Source organism: Phoxinus phoxinus, assembly GCF_949152265.1.
Source record: "Phoxinus phoxinus genome assembly, chromosome: 16".
In the NCBI taxonomy this organism is placed as follows: Eukaryota; Metazoa; Chordata; class Actinopteri; order Cypriniformes; family Leuciscidae; genus Phoxinus; species Phoxinus phoxinus.
In genome coordinates this window covers 20,285,297-20,306,637 of record NC_136891.1, presented here as the reverse complement: position 1 = coordinate 20,306,637, position 21,341 = coordinate 20,285,297, and the positions used below count along the sequence as shown (strand labels likewise).

The following is a 21,341-nucleotide window of genomic DNA, read 5'->3' as shown; positions in this document are numbered from 1 at the left end:
ACTAAGTAGTAAGAAAAGAATGTCATATACAATGTATTTGATATACAAACCACAAAGACGTACAAAATATCACATTAGTAAGAGGAAACGAGAGCAAGATCACATACAGAAGAAGAGCAGCGAAGACTCAGACTCACACGTTAGTTTTCGTCGAGGATGATGATGATGAAGAGGGCTGTGTTCATGTTTGTGGCCTGTGTCTGAGGATCAATGGAAAGATGCATTCGGGAAACAGCTTGTCTTTCCTTTTCAAACTTTTCACAATGAGATAAGCTGAGGGCCAAACACCTGACTAATGTACATCCACACAAGCAATATGCTGTATATATAAAAATAAATCCTTAAACGCTTGATACAGTGACAGGTTTTCTGTTAATTCATGGGACTACGGGACGTTTTCTGATGATGGTCACACTCGTATTAAGCATTCGCCTGTATAACAAACACCCCAAGACCATTTCATTTTGTGCGTTTTTTCAAAAGAATCATAAAGAGATGGGATTCCTCTATTTTGGAAAAATCCAATGGAATTCATCTGTGCTTTCTGTAGTTTCTTCAACTTTGGCCACTTTTTTTGTTAGGTCAAATTAAAACCATATCCATACTTTTACAATGCCATTTATACATAGATTGTATTGTTTTACCTTTGTCACAGACGCAGACTTACAATCTTTATTTTTAATTAAAATAATAATAATATTAAAATATGAATTAAAAAAAATTAAAGAAAAAGATTGCTATTGTGCGTTTTTGGAGCGATAATGCAAACAAAATATGAAAATATTATCTTCAATTAACTGTGTATTTATTTAGGATACATAAAATGGTAGCTAGTTATCAAATTAGCCTTAGCAAGATGCACTGTTGGACATTGTTAATTGGGACTATTTATGAGAGTTTATTTTCTAAAAGTTTACAAGGCAAAAAGTCGCCATTGTTGAAGAAACGCCCGGATATGAGGATATAGTTTGTTGGTTTCTAGCCTGGGTGAAAGCACACCACATTCCCAAGAAACGGCGCTGATTTTGGCAGATTTGTGTGTGAATGAGGCACAGCACAAGGTTAACTTTCTCAACCTACTGAATATTCAAATTGGGAAAAGTATAGGGGACACTATTCCTGTCTGAGATCTGGATATTTCAGGTCAATAGGGATATTGGTTAAATAAGTAAACATAATTCACAAAGTAACTCTTGCCTAACTGAATTTTTCAACCATGCTTATAGTACACATCCCTCCTCCCACGATTCTTAGGGTCATATCCATACAGTATTTCACTTTACACATTACTTCTCCATAACTGTACAGTTGCTTTATCATCATACATATACAGTGTGCACTCAAGTTCTTATGTCAGAGTCGTTCCTGTCTCAGCAAACTTTCAGGAGTGCGCTTTCTTTCATATTCAGTACGTGGCCAGTTATTCTATTATCTATATTGACATAAACTTTTAAATATACTTTAATACAAAGAAATTTTAAAATTGTAAATTACACTGTAAAAAAAGATAATTCGGGAAGATAGATTCTCTTGGACAGACAGCAGTTTCAGTATAAATCTGATTTAAAGTAATGTTCGAGGTTCAGCTCTTTGAAAAGTCACGTGACTGAGCAAGATGCATATGCCACATATATGGCAATTACAACCGATAATAATTTCAACTAGCCAATTACTCCACAAAGGAAGTCAATGGAGTCCGAGTCCAAAAGCATATGTTCATGGACTTGGATCATTTGGATTCGGTCTTAACTCGGACTAGACCCTCTTCTGGTCTTGGTTTTGACTCGGACTCAACTTACTCAGGTCTATATGTTTAATATTTCAGTCTTGTGACTATAGACAGTGTGTATTTTAATATATTGACTGGCTTGTGCTTCCTTTAAAGGTGCATTACTATAACTCCTGTTTTTTATTATTATTGGTAAAACACCATTAAATGTTGATAAAGTTGTATTAAACTGACATACACTTAGTACTGTAAAGATGCAAATGACCCGGCCGGGACAACATTCCCAGACGATGGCCTTGACTGAACCTGGAACATTTCTTTAAGCGTAGCTTTTCACATTTTACTGCTCTCCTTTTTTTTTTTTTGCGCCAACAACTGCCTATTTTTATTTTGGTACACCTGACAGCAAAATACTCTCTCCCCGATAAAAGCATCGGAACAAGCTATTTACATAAATTAAACTTCATAGAAATGTGTTATAAATATCAACAACATCCCATGCTTCACCAATGGGTCATTATCTGCTCCCATAATCTGGTAAATTAATATCTGGACTGGATAATAAACATAAATATAATATCTTTCCATTTATCTCTCATTTCTCCCTGAAACCATTATCATTTGAACAGAGGTATAGGCTTGTATCTCCTATTGTGAGGTCCATAAGTGGCTCTTCATAGCGTTTATTGTGACATGCACCAGATTTATGAGAATTGTATGTAGGTAAGTGGCTTCTTGTGGGTTTAACTCAAGGCTACATTATCAGAAAATAATTCCACACAACAAACACTAGGGGGCAGACTGTAACTCTGCATCTATACTGTATTTCTGTTTTATCCGTGTCATCACTGTGCAACACAAATTCAATATAATGAATACGTAACTCATGCACGCTTCACTGCTTTGACCATATTTACAACCTATACAACATGCAAATGCAATCATCTCTCCCGACAACATCCTGACTTGCTATTCTGGCATTGTCTAAAATAAAATAAAAAAAAGCACAGAAACCGTTAAAGGGCGCAGCGTGGAAATGATGCTGATAAATTGAACCATGAGGTGCTCATTTACTTGTTACTGAGGTGTATGAGGCTTGAGTCTGTCATTTATTTAATGTCAAAGTGTGTGATTTCCACGTGACTACTAGTGACGCTAAAAGAGTGGTGCAGGTAGGACATCAATTTGTAGGCCAAAACACAGAAGTGAGCATTTTAGCACTTCCGGTTTAGTCTTCAAAATTCATAAAAGTTGTGTTCATTTGTGATAATTATCTTGATGGCCAAAACATGCATGTATCATAAACTTTTGTTGATCACAGCTTGTTTTTAGCAATGATCCAAAAGCCTATGGGAAAATCCTATTGCGCTTTTGTCAAGGGAACCAGCGTGATGTAAACTGCTGGTTGGCCTACAAAGTGACTTCATACCTGCACCTCTCTATTTACAAAAATAGTGACTGTTTTTAAAAGGGTTTCTCGAGCACTCTTCTCTTGTTGGTCGGAAATACAGATACCCAAACTCTCACCATTGGTTGAGTCGTTGTTGCTAGGGCTAGATCAAACGAACCCCGAGCAATGTTTTGAAAGCCCCACAGAGGCACAGTGTTTACACTTTTCTCTGAATCATCCTAGGCAATATTATAATATCGATCTGCCTGCATTGACACTATTATACAAGAACTGAACTGAGCTGAGCTGGACAGGACGATGACATCACGGTTTACTCCAGAGCGGCTATACATATATGTTAACATGTTAACTAAATTAATAGCCTAACTTTAAAAAAAAAAAAAAAATGAAACATCACTAAACTTACTTAAGCTGGACTGTGATGCTATTTTCTTCTGGAAACAAACTTTTTTGCATCATTTTCCTGTTATCTCTGTAAAGCTGCGTTGAAACAATCTGTATCGTTAAAAGCGATATATAAATAAATGTGACTTGACTTGACTAGGCTAAAATGGCTTACTTACAGTTGCCTCAGCACATTAAGCTGGGATAGGAGAAAAAATACACACTTCATCTTCAAGACTCTTGAGGAACACGTCTGTCACAGTGTAAGGAGAGTTGAGATTCTGGCTAAATATTCACACAACTGTGGCTCATATGAAACACCCAGACCAAATCTACTTGGTGGTGACGGTACAATCCATCTCTAATGGCAGCTATTATTTCATTTCTGTAAACCAGAACTCGTGCGTGTGTGTGTGTGTGTGTGTGTGTGTGTGTGTGTGTGTGTGTTGACAAGTATCACAACTGTGCATACGATAAGTATTACACCAGCACGTAACTCATCCTACAGTTTGTGCTACGATCATGAATGATACCTCAAGTTGTGCAGAGCTAATTCAGCAAGTGTGCTATTTTGTAGTCCATGAGGTGAAAACGGTAAGTAACCTCCGAGCAACTACACAGAACACATTAGAAACTTAAAAACAACCCGGTTTAAGCCATTCAGAACACACAGCAACTGCATAGCAACGCCCTAAAAACCACCCAAATCCCTCTGTCCTCCATATCTCCACTATCTATTTCGTATTATACAAGAAAGATCTGCATAAAATATAAGGATTGGAATTTGTTGAAGTTAAGAGATTGTAAACTCACTCTCGTCACGTCACTCTCTGACACAGGGCCTTTGGCTTGACTGGGACTTTTTCAATCCTAGCAACCCAGATTTACGGTCTGAGTGATGAATTTGTTGAGACCTTTTGAAGTCTGTGCTGTGATCACACAGCAGATTAAAGATGAGTAAACCTGAGATTCGTGTAGCATGTGGAATTAACCTGAAATGATTTCAAATTCACTTTTAGTCTCGCAGTTGTTTGATTACTATCGGTTGCTTTACTCCGTTGCTAACATATCAAATGCTTGATACGTTTTTATTTTTTTTAATCACATTACATTTTTGGAACTGTGCTAAATTTTCATTGGCGATATGAAAAAGAGACTGAACTCTACTTCAAAGTGCTTTGGGGTCCGACTCCAGCTTCGGCCCCCGTGGGGATATCCAGTGGTTTGTTTTTTTGTAAACATGGAAATGATTTGTAAACACTGAAATGCAAATCACCCAGATGACCATAAGGGAAAACAATATTAACTAAGCTTAAATATTCCAAAACATAATTTTTCCCCTCAAAGTTTTATCAGCTTTTATATGTTAATGCAGCATGAGAGCATTGATTCGTTTGATAAGAAAGATCTGGCTCGTTCTCATTGGTCAAAGATGATCACATGATGCTCTTTGGGACTTCCAGACCTGTGATCAGAGTCACCTGTGAAAAATACACATTTCAATCATTAATGCTGATCACTAGGAATGGGAATCATGAGGAATGATTCTGATTTATGATTCACCTTAAAATATTCTATCCATTCCATCCATTAACAATTCTTAGTACTTTTGAGGAATTATTTAGGGTGTGTTTACACTTGCAGTTTGGTTCACTTGATTTGTTTAGTCCAGACCAAAATATATATATATATTTAGTCCTGGTCCGCTTAGAGTTCACATGGACATTGCCATTTTAACACTGAACCTAGGTAGGGATATGAGATAGCATAGGGATATGTTCACAACCTGATTGGTCGGCTTTTATTACGCATATTTCGCAACGTAACTTACCGAACATCCAAAACAATGCTGTGTGCTGGGCTAATACACTCATTGTATGTGCGTAGCTACATATAATGGTATTTTGACCAGCTGAGAACTACCGAAGAGCTTATAACATGTGTAAAGGAGTTAAAAAGCATCAGAAGGCTTTCGCACCAGGTAGTTCTAGGAACGAGCAAGCAGGATGGTTCCCCTAGGAACATTTTCCTGGTTGCAGTAGGAACTCTGAAGTGACGTATGCCGCGCTTATTGTTGTGACTTTTATCTTGACGGCGCTGAGAACGCCTGAGCCTGAGCTCACACTGCACGCATTCTCCGTGTTCATTAGTTTACGATCTGTCTAACAGTCCCGTCTAATATGTTATTAGATATTACAGATTAACTGTTATGCATATAAAGAAGACAGTATGAAAAGGTATTAGCGTATACCGTGTGGTTGATATCCAGTGTTGCTAGCTGAGCAGAAATACATAATCATGTTTCTCTTGGTCTCCTCAAAGTTGTGTTGGATTTTCTCCTCGGCGTAAAGTTTAAGAGGCCCATCTATCACTGTTTTCCAGGTTAATAGAGTTAGTTTCTGGAGTAAATATATAGGCTATAATCTGTGTGTTTACACAGATGGCGGGTGCTGGTGTTTCGTGTGCGTTCGGCCAATCAGCGTACACTAACGTCAAGGATAGTTCCTATAGTGCTGGGTTAGACTCTACTCTGAAGTAGGAGGTAAATTAGTTCCCCCAAAAGGAGTTCCTAGAACTAAATTTGTTCCTACTTCCTGCGGTGCGAACACGCCAAAAACCGGGAACTTCTGCCAATAGTTCTAGGAACTATGAAAAGGTTCCTTCGGTGCAAAAGCCCCTCATGTCCCGTTTTTGGTTTGTTTACATGATGTCTTTGGTCCGTGATGCGTTTTCATCTTTTCAGCATCTCAGTCTGCTTGTTTTGTGCTCACCAGGGTTCAGATGGTGTTCACACTTATTTAAGTGAACCGCACTAACAGAGCAATCGCACCAGGGTTCGTTTTAATCGAACCAAACATGGCAAGTGTGAAAACACCCTTAAATTACCTTTTATTACAACAAAACAAACCAAAATAATCCAGTCAAAAAGAGTTTGGTCAAAAAACCTAAACAGCATGAGAATGATGAAGAATAAGAAACAGTTCTCGATTTCCAGTGCTACCAATCACTGAGTGGGTTAAAGGTTAAAGGTCAGTGTGAATCTGCTGCTCACCTGGACGTTGCGGTTGAGGCTAACGGCGGGCATGAACACACCCTCCAGGTTCTCGAACGCCATTGGTCCGTGCTGCTGTTTATTGATGAAGAAGGTCAGTGTATGTTTTGTAAGATCTAACAGGATTCCCACAGTCGAACCCTTTGAGATGCCACCCTCAGCCCTGCAAGAATCAGGCAGAAGAGGAAGGAGACAAAAGAAGGTAATCAGTGACACAATATATCGCAAAAGTATTCAAATCTAAACACAGCTGTATCATAGAGAAAAAAAAAAAATCATAAAATATTTGCACCAAAACTGGCATGATACTAATTGCATGTGATCTAGTTTCCACTTTATTTCAACAACTTACTTTTGTTCTATACAATATTATGCAACTTCTTCTAATCTGATTGCAGTTCTGATGTTCAATAGAACAGCACTGGGATGTCTCACCGTTGGCATCACTCTGCTTGTCTCGGTTTGTGTTGTTCTGAAGCAGAGTATGTGTGCGATACAAAGTGGGGAGCAGAATTGTGTAATTTTCCTTGGAACAAGGAGCAGGGTTTTGAAAAAGTCAGAGCCTTTTGAGTTTTCTTTTGATCCCAGATCAAAAGGCAAAGGAAAATTGGTAGTGGAGCTGGAGCAGAGCACATAAACCCAGGGAGGGGAAACTGCTGTGGCTCCACTCCAGTCTGAATGTAACTTCCGAATCACAGCAGAGCTAATATTAATATTGCAGGATGACTGCAAGTGTGATATCACCTACTTATATTTAAAGAGTGGTGAAACCAGTGGTTCAAAAGTTTTTAAAGAAGAAACATGTTGAGGAAGTTCTATATGTTATATATATATATATATATATATATATATATATATATATATATATATATATATATATATATATATACTGTATGTATATCAAATATGGTGAACGGAAGCTCAAGCATGCTTGATGCGCAAGAACCAATGAGATTGGTTCTCACGTGACAAGCAGGCACAGTTGAACTTCTTTTCACCATTTTTATGTGCATTGTGAATAAAAGTCTAAATTAAATCTGTTCATCATATGATAAATTTTGATCGCTTGGATTGAACTGCTCATTTCATATTTACGATGTCTTTATGACCTTTTTGAAGCTTGAAATTTTGGGTTGTGTGGATGTACAAAATGTTGGATGTACAAAAATTAATATAAAAAATATCTTCATTTGTGTTTCGAAGATGATTGGAAAACTTAAGGGTTATGAAACATAATGTAGAGTAAATTATGACAGAATTTTTCTAACATGGATTTCAAATGCATCTCCTGTGACGTCTTGTGTTCGGAGTTCTTCAAGACACTCCCCTCTTATTTCGTCATAAACTGCATAACTTTCTTGTGAGTGGCAAGTGTGGAACACAAACACTCCTGAATGAAAGAACCCATGTTAAGCGTCTAACAAGTGAGTAGGAAATTATGTAAACAAAAAGGATAAGGCAGGAATCAACGATAATGACGGTAATATGTGTGTTCTTGTTATAACGCAGAGAAGTTTCAATCACCTGCTTTGGTTTGCTCCCTCACAACACATCCCATAATAACGTTTGTGTGTTAAATGATTTGGCGGTGCTTCACTGCAGTCTGGGACGATTGAGCATTTACACTACAAATGCGATGTTGTCGCATGCATTTTTAACACCCAATGTATGAGGTTTCAGTGGACCTGATTCCACCTTGTATTAAGTGTTTTTCATGGTCCAGTTACAAGTGGTCAGCACTAAATATAGGTGGAAACAGGTTCTAAACATTTTGTGATCAGATTACTGAAACCACATTAAGAGATAGTCAAAAACACATTTTTATTAGAAATACTATCTGTCCTGAATGCATCCCGAATATCTATAATGTGTTTGCTCTGAGACGCATTGTAAGAAAAAGCAAAATGGATTATGGTAAAAATTTGCATCTGCCCTCCTTATCCTTTTCATTCGCTTACTTTCCCACTCGGTTGCGAATCACACAAAGGCCCATTCACACCAAGGAGGATAACTATAAAAAATAACAGTAACAATAACTATATTAGTGTCCACACCAGCAATAATGTTCTGTTATGAACAGACACTGCAGTTTTGACGTCTACTGCTTTAAATGCTCGAACTCTTTAAAGTCGGGTGGATTCTGATTGTCTGTCAATGTTTTTATTGCTCATCAGCTGAAAAAAAATATTGTTCTGAAAGTGATTCTAATCATATCTTACTGTACCTCACCTCTTGTTATAGCTGTAGTCTGGAATTCTCTATTCTTAATAATTAAAACAATTATTAAAACTTCATAGTTGACGTTATAGAGTGGTGCAGGTATGACATCACTTTGTAGGCCAACCAGCAGTTCGCATCACACTGGTTTCCTCGACAAAAACGTTCATGATACATTTTGTCCATCAAGATAATTATCACAGATGAACAAAACTTTTATGAATTTTTGAAGCCTATGCAGTCGTCAGAAGTAAAAAGCTAAAGGTTGGCTATAAACAAACTACAACACGGTCCCACGAATTAAAACGTAACTCCCACTAAGCTTCCGACAACACTTTCAGTTTTTATCTAAATAAATGTTTTCCCAGAAAACGATGGAACAGGAAGTTTTAAAATGCTAACTTGCTTCTAATTTTTGGCCTACAAAGTGATGTCATACCTGCACCACTCTATATCTGCCATCCTTGCTGTGAACGCGCCTTAACATGGGTTTCATTCAATAATGTGTGTGTGCTGCGCTCCTGTGAAAGAGCTGTAAACTGTTGCCAAACAAAAGGTAATGTCTCAATGAAATACGAACACAATCGGTCACAGGAGATGCATTTGAAACGCATGTTAATACCAGGTGGAAAGGTAATATTCTCGGTTGGCCAATTGTGATCGGATTCTTGAAAACGCATCTAAATGCCAGGTGGAAACAGGGCCAGTGATCGGATTTTCGTCCCGGCTTCCACCTGTATTTAGTGCGGATCAAACCAAAAATGCTTATTACTACAAACAGGAACACTGTGTTTCTGGAACATTCTCTCATCTAACAACCATCACAGAGCTGATAAGAGAACTACAACTATTACTAGTTGTACTGGAGGGACTATAAACTACTTTCACTTGAATGCTTTACCTCTTTATGAGTCCCTGGGTGATGGAGGGACAAAAGAATAAAATAAAAATGTGCATAGGGAAATATATACAATAATATAGCTGCAAGCAGCAATCACCGGGGCCAAGCGCAAGCAAGACGACAAGACATGCCAAAGTGGCTGGGAGTGTGAGACCCACTGCAGCAAGGAGCAATTAAAGACATTTGAAGATGAATTTTGGCAAAATGGTTGAAAAATCACATACAATAACTAAAAATATGATTATCACTTTCGACCAATAGGTGGCGCAGTTACGAAACTGATGTGATGTGGTCAGAGTGAAGTGACAATGACACATACAAAGTTTGGTGTCAATATGTCAAGGCATTGCAGATATAAAGCCTGAATAGTCATTTTGGCATCATGCCTCAACTTTGCCACTGCGGTATACGAAAACGGTTTTGTCTATCGACACGAAATCCATAACTTTTACTCGGCACGGTCTGGAGATGACACGATCCGATTTTGGTGAAAATCGGACGTTCCGTCTAGGAGGAGTTCGAAAAAGTAGGTTTTAAAAAAAAATAAAGATGGCGGACAGGAAGTTTGGCTGACTATGGCAAAATTGGTATCTATGTTTTCAGCATAACCCAAGGAATCTATTGAGACCAGTGTCATTACTATAGGCAAATATATTCAAAAGTTATTAGCATTTTTGGAAATTTCATTATAACTTTTGACCAAAAGGTGGCGCTGTCTCATAAATTTTTGAGTACCTTTAGGGCGTTGTACTGATGACCCATACTGAGTTTCGTAACGATACGTTCATGCGTTCATAAAATACAGCATTTTAGCACATAATTCAAAATGGCCGACAGCCAAAATGGCCGATATGGGAAAATTGGATATCAGTCAACTCAACACGACGCCCTGAATCTAACGAGACCACTTTTGTGATTTTTGGACAAACCGTTCAGAAGTTATAAGCAAAAACATAAATTCTTCATATCTCCGGACCAGTAGGTGGCGCTGCGCCGAAACGCAGCATGTAGCCTCAGGTCATGCTTGTGATGACATGTACCAAATTTGGTCTGAATCCAACAAAGCGTTGTGGAGATACGGCCTTACGTCTGTTTTCGCAAGCGCTACGTAAAATTTATTTGCGCGGTATTCGAGAACGGTAATTCGAATAAACTTGAATTCCATAACTTTTGGTCGTCAAGGTCTGGAGATGATCTGGTTCATTTTTCGTGAAATTCGGATCAACGGCCTAGGAGGAGTTCGAAAAAGTAGGTTTTTTGGAAAATTCAAAATGGCGGGAAAACTATTATGACGGAAAATGACGTCATAGGGTGCAGTCGAATCGTCATGAGCTCAGGAATCAGAGGAAAAAAGAATTTTGTTTCTAGCCCTTGTGGTTCAAAAGTTATTAGCATAAACATGAGTGAAACTTTGGACAGCTGGTGGCGCTAGAGGGAATGAGTCGGAGACTCCAAATTTGCTATGGTGATAGTTCAGGCTGTCCTCTATCACTGTGCCAATTTTCATAAGTTTCCCGCAAACGGTTCTATAGGCTGCCATAGACGCCCAGTCGGAAGAAAAAGAAAAAGAAAAAAAAGAAAAAGAAGAATAAGAACGGGAACAGATACAATAGGTGCCCGCACCTTCAGTGCTTGGCCCCTAATTATTAAAAATGGATAATATGAAAGGAGATGCATGGATCCAAGACTGACAAAGAAGTAGAACAAGTTTGGCTTCGGGCTACATTAAGTGGGTTAACATACAAAAGGCACAGATTTCAGAGATTGCGTTTAAGGTTAGCAGTACTGTTAGCGTGTCCTCTCAGTCACCTCAGTATCCAGAAACCGAAACAGAATTTTAAATGGTTGCATTAGTATTCAAGTGTTATAGTCAGTCCGTGCTTGATACTCACCTGAGGGCACTGCATCAGCATAAGTGTGACATACACCACGTTTACATGCACCACATGTTTCAATTAAGCTTTATGTTCTGGTTAAACCCTTATACTGAAACAATGGTTATAATGCTCCACAAGATGTGAAGAGTTGCTGAGTTGTGGCATTGGAAGAGACTTGTTGATATGAAACACTGACCTATAATAATACTACTAATATTATTATATAATATATCTGCAACCTATATATAGAGATCAGTGAGTGAAAAAGCAAGTCTTTAGTGAATGGTGTTGAGGCCATATTATGCCCTTTTCAAAGTCTTGATTTTGTTTTTGGGGTCTACTAGCATAGGTTTTTAAGCTTGGAAACATTCTTTTTCACATATTTTACATTGTTGCAGCTCCTCTTTTCCCAGTCTGTCAGTAACTCTCTGTTTAGTTCCCATCTCTATGAAGCCCCTACTTCTGAAAAGCACAATATGCTTTGATTGGTCGAGTGGACCAGTGTGTTGTGATTGGTCAACCACTTCAAGCGTGTTTCGGAAATGTCACACCCTTTACCATAACCGCGAGTTTCAACACACTACTAACGCAAGTCAACCAGTGGTTGTCACAATGTCTAGGTGATGTCCCCTGGGTAGCCACTAGAGGTCCTTTTCCCCCACAGGTGTCAGTCACTATTGGACTACAATCCCCATCACCCTTGTCAGACTCATTATTCATTATCACACTCAGCTGTTCCCACTCACCTTGTTAGTGTCTGTCTATTTATACCCTGTCTGTTTAATCACTTGTTCTGAAATCCTTGTATGTTGTCACCCGCTTCCCAGAGTCTGTCTTGGTTTGGTGTGGTTTGGTGTGGTTTGGTTTGGTTTGGTTTAGTTTAGTGTTTATTTCTTGTTTTGGACTGCTTACATGGACCTTGACCTTTTGCCTGTTCCTGGATTTATGATTACGGATTACCCAATAAAACTGCATTTGGACTATCACCTTTTTGTATGCGTGTCGTGACAGAAGGATTCCAGCAAATATGTATAGATCCAGCAGTACAGGTTTTCGTATCCGTCCCCCAACCACTGAGAAGGAGAGGAGGGGACGATTTAGTAATTTAACAGCCCTACGTCAGAAGGGCCAGACAGTGGGTTGCCTGTCTCAGGCATTTTGGACGCTCTCGAGAGGCATGGGTTATACTGAGGCTACCCTCAAGGATCTTTTTAACAGCTGCCTGGATGATCCTTTGCCTCGATGGGAGATGGAAGGGCTGGAAATCCTGGGGTTTTTTTGGGGGGTTTTACCAGTTACCTAATACATCGGAGCCAGTGGGATGTACCAGAGCCTCGCCATGCTGACGCCGCCCCGAGCACGGTGGTCCCGAGTCCGGTGGTCCCTGTTCCGGTGGTTCCGAGTCCAGTGATCCCAGTTCCGGTGATCCCGAGTCCGATGGTCCCGAATCTGGTGGTTCCGGTGGTCCCGAGTCCGGTGGTCCCTGTTCCGGTGGTTCCGAGTCCGGTGATCCCAGTTCCGGTGGTCCCGAGTCCGGTGGTCTCAGTTCCGGTGGTCCCGAATCCGGTGGTCCCAGTTCTGGTGGTCCGGAGACGGAGGAGGAGGAGAAAGGTCTCCTCAACGACTTGTCCGGTGGCTCCTAACTCAGAGAACATCCCGGAGGTGACTGCCATCCCTGACGCGCCGCCCAGGCATCCTGCTCTGCCGGCCCCGTCCGAGTTGCTCGCCCTGCCGGCCCCGCCCAAGCTGCTCGCCCTGCCGGCCCCGCCCAAGCGGCTCGCCTTGTCTGCACCTTTTTGTATGCGTGTCGTGACAGTGGTGCTTTTCCCGTACAATGACGTGACTCGCTACTTTACTACCATAGTACGATGTATCGTTGAAGAAATCAACTAGCTAGACACGACTGTTTCCCGAAACCATATTGTCGCAAATTGATCATTCAACTACATTGGTTATGATGTCACGCATGTGGTGGAGTAATAACTTTAATGAATCTGTTTGATATCGAAATAATACTAGATGTTTTGCTATTAATTACGAACATGGCATCTGAGGACTATTTCTAATTTTTCTCAGTTATTTTGCTTTATTTCCAGATTCAATCATAGGCTCGTTCTTACGTAGTAGAGCACGTCCGCAGTCTTCAAAAACGGTGCTTTAAATCTCTTGACAAACTAAAAGACGTAAATGACATTTGTATGTACCGGTATTCTAAATAAAAGATACAGATTGTACTGAATGTCAGCTTGCTTATTTTGCTCAAGATAAGGATTTATTGAGTCCACATGTCATGCAAACAAGAAACTCTGCTTCTAACCACAGGTCGAGAGCTGTCGTTTCGGGAAACACCGACTTGTTGAACTATGCTGATAACGACGGAACTTGCGACCATAGTTGGCTAACAATGCTTTCAGGAAATGCACCCCTGGCCTCGCCACTTTTGTTGCATATGCCTTATTTAAATGAGGAATAATGACGTGTTAATTCCTGGAAGAAAACTCAAGACTACAATGTAGGCGTTTAACGGAGTTCAGAAACAGTGACACTGATACAGAGAATAACTCTCTTCGGAGTATCTTTGTGCTTTGCTCAAACAGCAACATTACCCACTACAGAAAGTTGAAAATGTAAAAATGCACAATAGGATCCCTTAAATAAACTTTCACAATTAGTTGTGATACCTTAATTAAATAAGTGATGGAAAAGGATATTTATCATAATTATTAATTCAGATGTAGTTATTTGTGTTTATTGTTCACACTATATTTATTTTGTGTTGTTTATACCACTTCCATGTTATGTTTCTGAATACTAGAATGCATGACATTTGGAGGTACAAGTTTTCAAGACGCAACCATGAAAATCACAAAACTAGCAAATTAAGGTGCGTACCTGTTGGTGTGGGAGTTGTTGTGCATGAACCAGGAGCGATTGTTGTCCACATACATGGCCCAGGCCTTATCGTCCTTCCCTAGCATCATGTCCTTCATCGTATTAATCCGAGCTACACCGAATGCGGGGTCGGGGTGGTTGTCATAGCGATCCACACTAAGTTCCCAATAATGCACACCCTTGGAGAAGGCAGCTGTCCCGAGCACCACGCGATCATCGTAACTGTTACAAGTCACAGTCTGGTTTTCGTTGGACAGGACAATGTCTCTGTGAGCTGACGTAGGGTCAAAGGAGAACCATGCCACTGCAGAGGAAAGATAAAACCAAAATATAACAGACAAAGTAATTCAGTGTGGTTAAAAAAAATGCATATTTCGCAGATAATAAGAGGTTAACCAATAAAAAAATCTATCAAAATCAGCAGGATTTAAAAGAGTGTAAGTACAGTCATCATAATTTGCTGATCATACACGCATCTACAGTATCTACACATATTCACTCCTTCAGTGACACATAAATTATTAAAAGAGTTAAAGGGATAAAATATGAAAGTTGGTAAGCTCTCTTAGATGTGTTTCGGCAGCCGAGTGCCTGTAAGGCAAATCTAGCATCAAATCCTTACATGTTCAGTGTTAATTAAACAGCTCCTCTGGGACCATTGATTTATGTAGACATGCAAACACCTACTCATGTTCACATCCAGGTCCTGCCAAAATTACTATAACTGGGGTTTTGTCTGAATTCGACTTATTTTTTAACAAAATCAGTTGCGTGAATGATTCACTCATTCCCTCATAAAGACAGTCACACTACTGGTTCAACATTGTAACCTGCAGAAGTGGACTGATACAAACACTGAAAAGTCCCAATGCCATTGATATAAATATCAGCACTTTTTAAAACACTGCTCAGTCAAATTAATTCAAAGACCGAAATGAACTCAAAAACCAGTTGGAGTCTCTGTGTACCAGAAGTTAAAGTTACAAGTCTCTATGTCTACAGTTAGATGTTTGATCTCTGTAGAGTAGCTAAAGAGTGATGAAAGGAGTTTCCCAAAGACACTCATTAAAGAGAAACAACCACAGCAGGGATCCACTAAGAAACGGAATATATAATGTGGAAGCTTTGGAAAAAATTTTTTATCTATGTATCATAAATAGAAAATAAGTTTTATGAACTCTCAAAGACACTAAAGGTGAATGAAAGAAGATGTGTGAAGTAGACGACTAAAACACCCACCATCGGACGTCTTCAGAACAACAACCTTGCTGTACGCTCCCACTCCAGCAGTGTTGTACGCTTTGACTCGAGCGTTGTACGAACTGTTGAAATGAAGGCCATCCACTGTACAGACTGTCTCTTTACCCACGTATACCTCCTGGAACATGGACAGGAAACGAATAAAAAAGGCAGACAGGAAGTAAAGTTAAAAATGGATAGCATCTGGAGAAACATGATCTTGCTTAAGATAAGGTACAAGACGATGCTGCATGTTTATCATGAATTATAAAATAAGCTGTAGATGTTTCAAAGAGAAGAAGATAATGTTTGATTTTGCAAGCATTGAAGAATAAAAAAACCTAGAAAACAAAAAGGCATCATTCAATCCTACATAGGAAAAGAGGATGAATGGATGGATGGATGATAAATTCGTTCACACAACTTAATTTGTTTCCACGTTTTAGTTACATTGCACCACTCTTGACCAATTCGTTTCCTCATTTTCATTAATTTGCACTTCCAGTAGCAGGAATGGACACCCTGTTCTAAATGCACAATGATTATGCGTTTTAATATTTGCAATTAGCATTTGTGGCTTCTAGTCCATGTCTGTTAGCTTTGAGGTCATACCTCTGATTAGCAGGAACAAATGTAATTGGACGTACTCGCATCATTCTGAACGTGTTTCAAACCAGCATCAACCAGAATGGGAGGTGGGCAGCTAACAAGGAAGTTGAAGACCACAGCTACTAGCATGAGGTTGCTGGTGTGAGGTTTATCTGCACAGCTCTTACTAACTGACATACGTTATATTCAACTCCCTAAACCTCACTCCCATCCAGGTCACAGCACCAATATATCTGGTCATACTCGCAGCTTCAACCAGCAAAGACATTAAAGACCATAGCTGCTAGCATCAGTTGTTAGTGTGCCTCTTGAGGCCAGGGAAGGCAACGTCCTGAATGGTTTTAATATTTTTGACACAATCCTGTCTGGTTTTAGAGAACTTCATAGCACCGAATCTGCTTTATTGAAGGTTACCAGTGATATTTTACTTTCTCTTGATTCTGGTTCTTTTTGTATTTTAGTCCTGCTTGACTTAAGTGCAGCATTTGACACAGTAGATTATGACATCCTTTTACAAAGACTTGATCATGTAGCTGGGTTTCAGGGATCTGTGCTGGAGTGGTTTGCATCTTACCTCAAGGATATAACTTTTTCTGTTAACCTGGGGAAAAGTTTCTCATCTCATACTCAAATCTCATTTGGTGTTCCACAGGGCTCTATTTTAGGTCCTCTTCTTTTTGCTTTATATATGTTTCCACTTGGTTATATTATTCAGAAACACAACTTATCGTATCATTTATATGCCGATGACACTCAGCTTTATCTTCCCCTTAAAAATAACACCTGTCCTTGTCTACTCTGTTTGCCTGTCTTCAAGACATTAAATGCTGGATGGACTTACTACCATCTAGGCTTGGTACCTATTCATTTAGCATTCAGAGTACAAAATAACCAAGAGATCGATTTGTTTTCCTGACTGTTGAATGATCTCAGTGTGAAAATAAAATGTTGACTCGGTACCCGGTAAGGTCCGCCATTCCCGTCATCCAGCTCCAGCACGTAACCCTCTACAGGCAGGGCTTGGACTGTAGTTATCCTCCAGGCCAGAGTGGCACTGTTGTTCCGCATGCAGCATTTCTCCAACTGCAACAGTGGTGCGGGAGGCACTGTGGGGGTCTCTGCTAAAACAGAGTACAAAGCACACATTTAAGCATCGAATATCATACACCGAGGCATCAAAGTTTAAACGGGTAAATGTGGAGTGACATGCATGGGAGTAAGAACTTCCTGAAAGTCACTGGTGCCTCTAAAAAACATACGGAGGACAAGGGGCTGTGGTTTGGGGTGGGGTTGAGTATTATAGGGGAACATTTGTAGCAACTCTGAAATACCTCCTGTGTTCTCCTCCTCTTTCTGGTCACCTGCATGCATTTGTTTCAATGATGCAGCCTCCTGACCATCTGAAAGATGATATCGGACAAAGCAGGTGTTGCATGTATGAATCTAGAGGTAAAACTGGGGGGATCATTTGCCTCTGAAACTGGGAATGATGCAATTCATGTTTGGATTTGTGTAAAGAGCAGCCCAACTATTCTTCGAGACCATGATATATTGGTATCATTGCCAATTTTTAAGAGTTTGTTTGCTAGTCCTTGGATCCTAGAATCAAATTCTAAATGGAAAACAAGAATCTCATTGCAACAAATATATAAAACAATATATTATTAGCCTTACAAAAGTGACCACCAGTGCCAGGGAATGATATTTTTTAAACAACTCATAAAAGTACTTTGTGATAATTGCACAAATTATGTTGCAGGATTAATTTTTTTATTGAAATCTACATACATTTCATCAAATATTTCTGAACCATCCCTACTGAAGAAACAATATCTTATTTATTTTTTTAATCAGAAGCAGAACGGCCATCACCGTGAGATATGCAATAACAATGCAATGTTGAATCAATGTTGAAAACAGTTGTGCTCCTTAATATTTGATGCATTTTTTTTCCAATTATTTGATGAGGTAGAAATAAAAATAAAAAAAAATAAAAAAAAATTGAAATAGGAATCATGATGGAAAAAGTTTAATGAATTGATTTCAAAACAAACTTTCCAAACCCAAACTTTTGAATGGTATTGTATAAGGACCTTCTGTTAAATTACACTGTTGCATCTATCCGTTTTAATGCAAGAACATGCCAAATCTCAAAATCATTACTTCCAAAACATAAACTTATCATGTAACGTGCTTGTAATGGTATTTCCTAAACACTGGTGACCACAATCAGCGAACGTTAAATCTCATTAGTTATATGTCGTGTCACGTTACCTTTATTCTGGGTGAAGTCCAGCTGGAGAATTGACTGCATCAGAGGGTCTGTGTTGACGGTCAAGGCAAATTCTGGGCAGACCTTTGGTTCCAATGCACCTTTTACCCACTGGTCCTGAGAGCCCTGAACACGCTTTATCAAAGCATCTGAGATCTGAAAGAAGAGAACGAGAAGAGAAAAGATAATGATCAACTGTGATGTCTTAAGACACCCACACACTACAAAATAATCGGGCCGATTTTGGGCCCAATTCTCCCCTTCCGATAATCCTAGGTAAAGTCCCGATTATCTTGATGGTTCTACGGCTTATTTGATCAGATTTTTCTGTGGGTTGAGGTGTGTTAAGAGTGACTGAATCTGCTCAGAAGAACATCAGGCCCGATAGTAAATATCCAACCCCCTTATTTCTACTTAGCCCTATCGCCTAACGATTACAGCCTCATTGACTCCCTGTTCCAATGCATTGATGAAGTAAACAGTTGGATGTGCCAAAACTTTCTTCAGTTAAACAAAGACAAAACTGAACTGCCCACTGAAGCTAAGCAGGGTTGAGCCTTCTGAGAAAACCAGGTTGCTGCTGGAAGAGGTGTTAGTGAGGCCAGCAGGGGGTGCTCACCCTGTGGTCTGTGTGGGTCCTAACGCCCTAGTGCAGTGACACACTATACTGTCAAAGAGCACCGTCCTTCGGGTGAGACGTTAAACCGAGGTCCTGACTCTCTGTGGTCACAAAAAATCCCAGGATGTCTTTCGAAAGAGTAGGGGTGTAACCCCAGCACCCTGGCCAAATTTGCCCAGTGGCCTCTGTCCATCAGGGCCTCCTAGTCATCCCCATATATACACTAATTGGCTTCATCACTGTGTCTCCTCTCCACCAGTAAGCTGGTGTGTGGTGGGCGTTCTGGCGCAATATGGCTGCCGTCGCATCATCCAGGTGGATTCTGCACATTGGTGGTGGTTGAGGAGATTCCCCCTTCTATGTAAAGCGCTTTGAGTGCTGAGAAAAGCGCTATATAAATGTAATGAATTATTATTTATTATTATTATTATTGTGCAAGCTTTCATCACCAGCAGGGTGGATTATTGTAATAGACTTTGAATTACCATTGTGTATGAAATGTGCTATATAAATAAACTTGCCTTGCCTTGCCTGACAATAATATATTTTGTATTAAATAATATATAACATTTTGGGGTTTGTCTTTGGGGTTTGTCAAATTCATATCAAGTGTATATCAATTGATATACATATCACTTGTATATCAAGTTTCAGGGATTCACTCTTCTTTGCATTTTGGGGATCAAGACAAACCAATATACAGTATTGTCTGCTAACTGTATCTCTCTTTATCAGAAATATCTGCTGGACAGGCATCTCTAACTCACATTACATGCTCTGTGAAGGCACTCAAACAAACATAACAATTGATACTTCATAAAAAATTCAATAAAGAGGCAGCGTTGCTCCTCTGGAGCAGTCTTCTCTCTCGATTATACACTCGCTGCAATAAAATATCAATTATTGAAAGAGTTTAATTGCTGAGGGCCAGTCTAAACAGCAGGCAAACGCTTTCAGAGGACACCATCGGATACCTATGAAAGCTTGCTTCTGCTATGGAATAAAAAAATTGCGACTTTTTATCTCACAATTCTGACTTTTTTTTTTACAATTGCGAGATTATGTCTTGCAACCCCATTTTTCTTTTTAGTTTATAACTCACAGTTCTGAGGAAAAAAATCTGAATTGTTGGATGTCTTAGCCAACATTGAACTGAGTTTCATAAAAAAAAATTGAATTAGCATAAACAGAAATTAGGTATGATACCAGTACTACTGTCGCAATGATGATTTTACATGAACCCTTATAATGCGATTAGAATGAGATTTATGCAATATTCCGATTCTACTTTACCTCATGTAAACAATACTTCAATTAAATGTATGCGATTAAGCTTACTATCATTGTAACCAGGGCCAAAAATTAACATTTGGCAAGCGCCAAATGCGACTAAAAATAGGTGTTGGCGGCAAGTATATTAAACGGTGTCAATCGCCAGTTGGCAGGATTTTTTTTTATGAATTCTAACAATGCAAGGTTGTGAGAACATCGACATGCCAGTAACACACCTACTGTATGTTAGTTCATCATCATCATCATTATTATTATTTTAAATCTTTGACCTTTGACTTTGTGTTTCAGGTTTTTCTGTACCTGTAGGAATCCACTGGGATCATTCTCTTTAATAACCTCCAGACAGAATTCCATCATTCCCGTGGTCTGCCGGAGCTTCATGGTGCAGTGAGTTATCTGATCCTTTACAGTCTGAAACAGAAAGGCCATGGTTAAATTCTCATCACACACATACAGTCTGAGCAGCAGCATTAGAGACACTCAAGCAAAGACAAGCTCATAGTGGTGAATGTCACATCAGATAGATGCTACAAAGAGATATGGAGTCATATAACCAATATCTCCATCACACAAACTCACATACAGTACATCTACTGTCAGAGAATTTCAAGACCAATGGCTGGTTGCATAAACTGCTAAAACTAGACAAGTTAGTCATAAAATATTACATACTGGTCAGAATTTTTTTAAAGTCAGTTACACAAAAAAACAAGGAACTCCTGTGCAATATTAGTACTTGCAAATGAATAATTAGCAACGTTTCGGTCTCACGACCTTCATCAGTCAGTTACACAAAAAGGTAGATTGGTCTATTGGTCAATTTGAATCTGAAAACAAAGACTGATT

At 39.3% G+C, this 21,341-nt stretch overlaps 2 protein-coding genes across 4 annotated transcripts in view; one reads left to right on the top strand and one right to left on the bottom strand.

Moving 5' to 3' along the window:
• The window catches only part of selenol (selenoprotein L), a 193,465-nt gene that overhangs the window by 68,592 nt on the left and 103,532 nt on the right, over positions 1 to 21,341 (top strand). The window lies entirely within an intron of this gene.
• trim67 (tripartite motif containing 67) overlaps positions 2,097 to 21,341 on the bottom strand; it is a 49,522-nt gene continuing 30,277 nt past the window's right edge. The window contains exons 4-11 of one of the 3 annotated variants that reach the window (XM_079639088.1): positions 20,796 to 20,906; positions 18,586 to 18,739; positions 17,643 to 17,711; positions 17,272 to 17,432; positions 15,703 to 15,841; positions 14,464 to 14,767; positions 6,577 to 6,739; positions 2,097 to 5,005 (exon numbers count right to left, since the gene is read on the bottom strand). In XM_079639088.1, coding sequence (XP_079495214.1) covers positions 4,961 to 5,005; positions 6,577 to 6,739; positions 14,464 to 14,767; positions 15,703 to 15,841; positions 17,272 to 17,432; positions 17,643 to 17,711; positions 18,586 to 18,739; positions 20,796 to 20,906 — 1,146 coding nt within the window. In that variant the 3' untranslated portion in view covers positions 2,097 to 4,960. The remainder of the gene's footprint in view (positions 5,006 to 6,576; positions 6,740 to 14,463; positions 14,768 to 15,702; positions 15,842 to 17,271; positions 17,433 to 17,642; positions 17,712 to 18,585; positions 18,740 to 20,795; positions 20,907 to 21,341) is intronic. The other 2 variants (XM_079639090.1, XM_079639089.1) reach the window with 2 other exon arrangements.